Here is a 9215-nt window from a genome sequence, read left to right as displayed (position 1 = left end):
TAGGTTAAGGAGTGTTGGCAGATACACACCCATTACCACCACCACAAGATTAAAGCTAAGGCAAAGTCTGTTCTACCCACTGTGGCCATTCACTCCCACCCATAGGGGAAAATGCTCCATTGGACCAACACTATGTAAGAATGGTTTTGTTGTTTTTAACACTCATTTGGATTTTTTTCATGAATTCCTCCATTCAACTATATATAATTTCAAACACAAATAAACCAGATAGAGGTTGTTAGGTTCCTAATATGGGCAAGAAGGGAGACAGAAAACATAGGGAGCTTAGCTGGGGCTAAGATGAGTACTCAGCTCCTCAAGTCCTCAACTGGTCACTCCTCACCTAAATGATGCTCTGCCCCTTGCATACTGCCTCTACTGCTCTTAGCCATATCACTCAGCTAAGATTTAAATACATACGCCCAAATTCTCTATTTAACCACAAGTATAAAATGCATGCAAATCTGTATTAGTAACTTCTCTCCAGTATTCCACTGCCCACAGAAAGACTTTCAATAAAGCCCCAGACTGTGACAGGATATAATTCAATTTACATCATTGTCTTGGAAAAATAACATATAATGCCCAAAAACTGTTATAAGTACATCATTGTTCTTGAAAATCAAAACTGAAAGTACTCAAGGAGAATAAAGAAAGAACTCCACATCCTTTAAATCAACTCTTCAAGAATTCATTCCATAAGATCATGGATGACTTTGTGAAATAATTGCCCTGGTTTTTATTGAATACCTAATATCTCAATTTCAAGGCTTTTATATTACTTAATATTTTCCAGCTAAATCTATGGACCTTATTTATCAGTTATAGAATAAAAAATATACAGGAGGTCAGAGAAGGGCATGCACTCTCTCTCAAAAGTCCTAATGGAGTGAAGAGATTATACCATATATACATTACCTTCAGAAACAAAGAAGTCTGCTAAGTAAAATGCAGTCTTCACAGCATTTGGTGCATGGGAAATGCCTTTCAATTCTTTCCACTCATACGGTGCTTTCTCAGGATGCCACTGGACACCATACACTGGATACTTATATCCTGTGTGGAGAACACACATCAGTAAGCAGAAAAACGTGGTTTCTCTGGCGTTCCTACATTGTTTCATGCCATGCACATGCCACATAAAACATATTACAACTCACCAGAATTAGAATGTGTCAACATTGTATATATTCTCTCAAACAAAGAACTGCTCATATTTAGTGAATCTCACTGACTCGAATCCTCTTAGAATGTGAACGTGAGTTGCATTTCCAGGAAATGAGAGTAAAGTAAAACAGTTTGGCCTGGGAATCATTCCAGCTCAACAGCCAACTGTTTCTTTTGGCTGTGCATCTAACCAAGGGCCACACCCATGCTAAGTATACATCCTACCACTAACTTGTATCTTCAGGCCTGAGTGCACACTACGATGGTGACACACATTTCTAGGTCTATATCTTACCCCTCTTCTTATCCCATAATGACTTAAGAAAATAAAATACTATGGAATGACTAGCGACTTTAGGAAAATGATTATTAAAATAAATTTTAATAGTTTAAAAACATTTGTACCAGGTTCTGGCTATTACAAACAATGCTGATATGAACATAGCTGAGCAAATGCCCTTGTGGTATAATTGAACATTCCTTGGGTATATGCCCAAGAGTGCTATAGCTGGATTGTTGGGGAGATGGATTCCCAATTTTCTAAGAAAGCGCCATATTGAATTCCAAAGTGGCTGTACAAGCTTGCATTCCCACCAGCAGTGGAGGAGAGTTCCCCTTGCTCCACATCCTCTCCAGCATAAGCTGTCTTCTTTGTTTTTGATCTTAGCCATTCTGACAGGTATAAGAGTCATTTTGATTTGCATTTCCCAGAAGAATGGATAAAGAAAATATGGTACATATGCACAATGGATTACTACTCAGCAAAAAAAAAAACAATGACATCATGAGGTTTGCAGGCAAATGGATGGATCTAGAAAAAAATCATCCTGAGTGAGGCAACCCAGACTCAGAAAGAGAAACATGGTATGTACTCACTTGTCGTAGGATACTAGATGTAAAACAAAGATGACTAGACTGCTACACAACTCCAGGGAGGCTACCTAGAAAATGGGACCCTAGGAAAGACACAGGGATCACCCAATGACAGAGAAATGGATGAGATCTACATGAACAACCTGGATGACAGTGGGAGTAATGAAGGGCAAGGTTTGAGGAAAAGAAAGCTAAGGGGAGCAGGAGATCCCAGCTGGATCAAGAACATAAAGGTAGAACAAGGAATAACAGACCATGATAAATGAAGACTACATGAGAACAGAAAGAAGCAAAGAGCTAGAGAGGTCCCCAGAAATCCACAATGATACATCCACTGTAGACTACCAGCAATGGTCGAGAGAAAGCCTGAACTGACCTAGTCTGGTGATCAGATGGCCAAACACCCTAACTGTCGTGCTGGAACTCTTATCCAATAACTGATGGAAAGTGGATGCAGAGATCCTTGGCCAGGCCCCAGGTGGAGCTCCAGGACTCCAATTGTTGAGAAAGAGGAGGGACTGTAAGAGTGTGAATTGTTGAGCCCAAGATTGGAAAAAGCACAGGGACAAATAGCCAACCTAATGGAAACACATGAATTATGAACCAAAAGCTGTGGAGCCCCCAACTGGATCAGCCCCTCTGGATAAGTGAGACAACTGAATAGCTTGAACTGTTTGGGAGAAACCCAGGCAGTGGGACCGGGACCTGTCCTTAGTGTATGAGCTGGCTGTTTGGAACCTTGGGCTTATGCAGGGACATTTTGCCCAGCCTGGAAGGAGGGGATTGGACCTGCCTGTACTGAATCCACCAGGTTGAGCTGAATCCCTAGAGGAGTCTTGTCCCTGGAGGAGCTGGGAATGGGGGGAAGGGGCTGGGGGAAAGGCAGGGGCAGGAGGGGGGAGGACAGGGGAACCCATGGCTGATATGTAAAATTAAAACACAAATATAATTTAAAAAAACATTTGTGCCTTTGATGATTATAAATCACTTATTTTTAGAACTCTTAGATACTATATATAGTCTTAGCTAAATAAAATTATTTAAACCCTTAGATTAGATTGAAAAATAGTTCAGTGGGGGGAGAAAGTCATATAAAAGAATGGCCATTTGCATGTTGACTGGTTAGAACTGAGAAAATTTCACGTATTACTTCCTCATTTTTCCTATATGATTTAAAAGTTTCAGTTTTTTAGGAAGGCATATGTCCCTGAAAATTAACAAGTCTTCTCTTTTATTCACATGTGTCTTTCCTCGTTTTAATAGAAAGTAATCTCTCCCCTCTCCCATCAACACTTTAGAATGGAGACCATGATGGCTCCCAGCAAGCACTTGGAGAACACAGCCATCCAGAGAAAGAGTACCTTCCTCTCACACCTCACTCACTAGTCTCTCACATTTGCACAGTAGGTTGAAAGAAAGTAAACCCTACTGGAGTCTGCAAGAAGCAAAGCCTGCCAGCGAGCAGCTCTAGACACACAGCCCCTCACTGCCCTCTGCCTTATTCTCATGCTGCTGCACTGGCTTTCTCCATTCTGGGATGACCCACAGGCAAAGGCAAGGCTGAGAAAGATAATGCCTACATGAGGATTTATTGATAACCCAACACACACAGACATACAGATGCTGACATTCAGAAACAAGTAAGACTTCTTCTTTGGAGAACTGTTACCGAAAGCCCAGTGACATTTCTTTGCAACTGTAGAAATTATAACCTGCATCACTAATTTAGAATAAGGTCATCAAGAGTGAAAGGAAGTTATGCAAGTAGTAGAGTATCAATGGCTCCAAACTCATCAGGCTCTGAAATTTCCCATGAGCCTGGCTTGATGACAGCATCAGAAGAACTAAGGAACCCAAATCTCTAATTCCCAACCCTACACTGTTTAAATGGTCATTCACTCATCACTTGTTTTCCCCAAAGCCCTAGAAACAGAAAAGTAAGACAAAACTCCAGTTCTCAATGGACTCTTAGTCTAGAGGGAAAGATGGAGCTTGAACAAATATAAGCAAAAAGCAACACTCTCAAGGAACACAAAGCAAACATACAGATTACCAAGACATGGAGAAGAGAATGGTGAAGAAGGCTTCTCAAAGTTGAGACAGCTAGCTTGAGTCTCTCAAGGTAGTTGAAAGCTCATCAGAAGACATCAGCGACAGGAGGAGCTTTTGATGACATGGGAAAATAAGGGAGAACAGATAGGTGGAAAACACTGCTCTGTCTGTAGAGGGCAGCAATGGGCTGCACAAATCTCAAAGGGACACAGTTGGCATGGAAAGCAGCAGAGAGATGGATTACATGGTTGGGTAAATCTAGACTTGTCTTCCAATAGTGAAGAGCCATTGAGGGTTTTTGTTTTGTTTTGTTTTTTAAGACAGCACAATCAGACTGGTTTCTCAGTGAGATTCAATGTCTAGCGGGAATATAACTGTATGGGCAGTTAGGAGGAGCCTGGGTAGAGAGGAGAAAGCACAATTAAGATAGACCTTGGAAGCAGAAATGAGTTTAAAATTTTTCCAAGTAGATAATGAGGCAGAGAAGCCAATGTGGATTCAAGGTTTCTACTGAAGGATGTTTGGGGGCTGGTGATACTAGCAACTATGTGGGAAGATAATAACCTCACTTTCCCCAGAGCTGGCCAACATATTGCAGAATTTCCTGCATAGACGTTTCTCCCCACCTCTTGATTTGACAATATGCTGTGGTTTAGGAGTATTTGCCAGATTTGGACGCTGGAAAGTTAATTCCTAAACCTCGTTAATGGTGTACAGAAGTGGAATCAGAATCCAAGGAGGACAGACAGGTGAGGCCATAACAGCATCAGTGACTCTGTCTGAAGGGAAACTGACCTAGTATCTCTTCCTGCTTTGCCATGTGACACTCAGTGATGCTCTTCATAGACAGGAGATCCTCACCAGGTGCTCGCACCAGTTCCAGGACTCGCCAACCCCAAGAATAGTGGAGACTAATAAATCTCTATTCTTCTTAGATGATGCAGCCTCAGAGATCCACAGCATTCCACTACTTAGGAATTACACTGAAGACTTCCCTCACCCAGCTTTGTATAGACAACACACGGTAGTTCATTCTCCAAGGCACCTATTCAGGGATTTTAGCTATTTATAAGACGCCATTACTTAAATTCTTTATTACTGAGTTTATTTCTTATAAGATAAACATAGACCCTTTGGCAGTTATATGCAGTATAAATATATTTTTTCTCTCCTCTCTCTTTGTAATATAACTTTTTAATTCAGTTGAATTTCCCTGTCTTTTCATGTATGGTTTACGTTTCTTCTTGTCCTGAAAACTTCTTCCCTCACACAAGATCATAGATACTTTCTCCTTTATTTCTGTAAAGCCTTTCTGTAACTTCCCTCTCCACTAAGGTCTTTCAACCACCTGAGTATCTTCTTTAAGATTAAAAAATAGTCTCTGCCCCTCTTCCTCCTTTGATCCCAGCACCCGGTCTGTTGTTAGAATGCCTTACCTCCAGCTACTGGCCAGATTTCCACCTCTGTGCCACCACATTTCACAGCCATCTAAGATGGGTCCTAAAGGTTTCCTTTAGACTCCCTTCTGCACTAGCTCATTCTTTGTGTGTTTTAGGATTAACCTCTTTTGAGACTTCATTTGAACTTCTTTCATTTTTAATATCTGAATTTATTCTTTTCAAATTTATTTTACACTGTGTGTTTTATTTTCCCCATCTCAAGACAGGGTTTCTCTGCATAGCCCTGACTGTCTTAGAACTTGATCTGCAGACTAGGCTGGTCTTTGCCTCCCAAGTGCTAGGATTAAAGGCGTATGCCACTGCAGCCAGCCATATATTTTCAGATTGGGTCTTCTGTCTTCAAAAATAACCCTACTTCTGTGGTTGAGCTCTAAAGTCACATAGTTCACTCCCAAGAAAAGAGGTCTATAAAATTAAAATGAGAAAATTAAATCTAGGTGCTCTATAGCTGCACATACCTTCAATGGATGAAATGAAGTCAATCTCACCATCTGTATTTGTTGTTAATATATTGAAAAACTTCTTTAACTTGTAATTTTCTGTAAAGTTCTAAAATATAAGAATAAAACAGAGGGATCAATTCTGTGCTTATGGTAAATGGATTCTTCTCACTAGGGAGATACTGCTTGTATAATCATGTGATACCTTCACAGAGAGGCTCCATTTGTGAAAATTTGCAGTCAGAGGTTCTAATGCTAGTGATACCAATAACTCAGCAGGAAAATTCCGGAACATTCTGCTCTGTAATGCATCTAAAATAATTTAAGCACAGAGAAATGATTTTAACACATAAAAAATAAAGCCCACTAAGTCACTTACCTGCAGCCAAACAGCAGCCATTATTAAGATATAATTAAGATGAGGAAATGGTGAGCAAAGCCCAACATTTCTCCAGAGGTGCCTGAGTCAGGCCAAGGCATGTCTAACATGGAGAGAAAGATGATATGCTCCAGATGTAATTACCACTTTTTAAAGTTTTTGATACGAATAACTACAAACAGGCTAGCCATGGAAGGGCAGAGAGTCTTAACGCTGGCTCCTCAGAAACCTCTGAAAAATAAGAATAATTTCCAAATATGTATGTTTGTGTTCCCAGAAAGAGACCTATCATTTCCAAGGTATCTTCAAAGGTATATAGCACTTAAAAAGAGGGAGCATGGAAGGCAGACTAACCAAAATGAAAGGCCACAAGGGAACCTACTACTTTGTAAACCAATTAAAACTTTTAAGTTACAGGGCTAGAGAGATGGCTCACAGTAAAGAGCACGTGCTGCTGTTGCAGAGGACTCAAGCTCAATTCCCAGCATCCATGTACAGCAGCTCACAACCACTTATAACTCCAGCTCCAGGAGAACCTATTCCCTCTTCTGGTATACACGCAGGTGCGCGTGCGCACACGCGCACACACACACACACACACACACAGGAATAAAAATAAATCTTTTAAAATACATGTATTTTTTGAAAAAGAAAAAGAAGAGATATTCTGCATGACTAGGAAATGCTGCTCCTACAAACCCCAGTGGCAGGTGTGGGACACAGCCTTTTGAATTGCGGGCCAGGGAGGCCAGGGAGACTCCTAAAATAACATAAGCTCTTGCCGTTCCTCTTGGTTGCCCACCAGAACTAGATGATAAGACCCCATTGCTGAGGATACCACACCTCTTGGATACAAGATATGAAGAATCAAGCTGGAACTGGGGTGAAAGCTTCTTCCCTACTGGATAGCTTGCACAGTGCCAGGAAGTGTCATGCAAGTTGCTGGGGGAGAAAAGGTAGCCATGGTTTTATCGAGCTGTGAACCCTATAAAATACAGTGCAAGCCTGAAAAGCCAGATATGCTCCTTGGCATAATAAGTGGCATGATTGTTCCGGGAGTAAAGCAACTGCTCTCAGATTAGATTTGAGCCTCTCTTCATAGGAGAGAATATATGCCTGGGCCTATAAAACCCATGCACCTAAAATAATTTCAGTGCAGAGAAATGACTTATACCTGAAAAAATAAAATCCACTAAGTCACTTACCTATGGTCAAACAGCAGTCATTATTAAGACATAATCAAGTTGAGTAAATGGCAAGCAAAACACAGTGTTTCACAGAAGTGCCTGTGGTTGACTGTTGGGAAAGTCAGGGGCCCTAAAGGGGCTAAACACACTACTGCTGTTTAGCTAAATTGACATGGTAACAAACTGCATTCCAGATATTTATGTTTATATCTGTAGACATGCTAGTCCCACCTTTAGTTAATGAAGTTTCTCTGTGCAATGAATGTAGACTCATGGCTCATCCAAATGATAAGAATAAGTGATGCTTGAATGTTCAGCCCTAAACAGGACATTCATACTACTTTCTCTAAAGCTTAAGGAACATGGTAGAAGGAGGAGGAAGAAGACGTAAAAGTCAGAAGACAGAAGGGATGTGAAATATCTTTTGAAACCCATGATCAGAGAGAGACCCGGTTAAAATCAGTGAATCACAAGACAAAAATCAGAAAGACAGAAATGAGGGAACGGCAAGTGTAGGGAGCAGAGCAGTTAATGGGGAAGTGGAAGAAGAGAGAGAGAGTGTGGGTAACAGTAAACATACATTGTATCCATGTATGAAACTGACCAAGAATGGATTTAATCAAGTGAAGTAAGAGTAAGTAGACCAAGTGAGGAGAAAAGAGCATCAACAAAGCCAAAGAAAAGATCTATACTGGAAACAGACCAAGGAAGCATTGTTTCTCTGTGGATCACCTCAGAATGGGACTGATCACATGACTAGAGGACTTTGAAGTAGCACATCCTCAGGGAACAGAAGAGGCACAGGGGACTGTAGTCAGGAACACAGACCAGAAAACCAACAGAGGAACAAAAACAAACCCAAAGTGCTCAAGGTCTGGGCTGACCCAGGCCTCACACTCTTGCTAAAGGCTTCCATTGAGAACCCAAGCACTTTGAATAACTGCTTTCTTATGTAAACGGCGCTTTTGTTATATTGCAACCCCAAAAGCCCAACCTAAAACATACTTCCCATAGCGTTCTTACAGTGATTGAAATAATGATAATAAGATTTTTGAATGTATGGGACATTCTATGAATTCTATGAATGACCATTATTCTTCCCTCCCAAAATCCTTAATGAGAATATCTATAGTTGTAGCACTTAATCATAATGATCCAGAATTTGTATGGAATTTGTTTTAGATTTCTAACTAAGAGTTTCTTAAACTACTGAAATTTCCTGAGTGATAGCATTTTATGCTAATGAGATGATTCATTGTTAACCCTTACATTACTTCAGAATGGGGCTGATCATGTGACTAGAGCACTTTCAAGCAGCTCAAACTCTGGAAAGGGAAGAGGCTTGTGAAACTGAATTCAGCCAAATGAACAATGATCCAATTATGCTTTGAAAGGAAATGCCAATAGAAATTCTGGAACTCTAGAAACTCAAGCTCATGGAAGCTCCAATATGTTAAACAAATACAAGTACTTTCTTGAGCTCTATGAAATTGCAGCAGCTAGCAAGAGAGTGTGTGTGGCCTGGTGATTTGTCTTTCAGTAGCACACAAACACAATGGTTTTGTTGGGCACCAAGCCCTTTGTGAAGTCTTATTAATTCCAAGTGTTTAGTGCCAGAATAAAACTGTAAGACAATACATTCAAGACAAAAACAACA

General features: G+C 40.5%; 1 protein-coding gene across 3 annotated transcripts in view; it reads right to left on the bottom strand.

Moving 5' to 3' along the window:
* Window positions 1-883: 883 nt before the first annotated feature.
* Window positions 884-9215, bottom strand: part of Ggh (gamma-glutamyl hydrolase) — a 19771-nt gene continuing 11439 nt past the window's right edge. For all 3 annotated transcript variants that reach the window (XM_036179647.1, XM_036179648.1, XM_036179649.1), the window contains 3 exons: window positions 6198-6304; window positions 6011-6101; window positions 884-1056 (listed from right to left, as the gene is read on the bottom strand). In XM_036179647.1, coding sequence (XP_036035540.1) covers window positions 899-1056; window positions 6011-6101; window positions 6198-6304 — 356 coding nt within the window. In that variant the 3' untranslated portion in view covers window positions 884-898. The remainder of the gene's footprint in view (window positions 1057-6010; window positions 6102-6197; window positions 6305-9215) is intronic.

Source organism: Onychomys torridus, chromosome 2 (genome assembly GCF_903995425.1).
Source record: "Onychomys torridus chromosome 2, mOncTor1.1, whole genome shotgun sequence".
NCBI lineage: Eukaryota > Metazoa > Chordata > Mammalia > Rodentia > Cricetidae > Onychomys > Onychomys torridus.
This window is presented reverse-complemented; position numbering and strand designations above follow the sequence as displayed.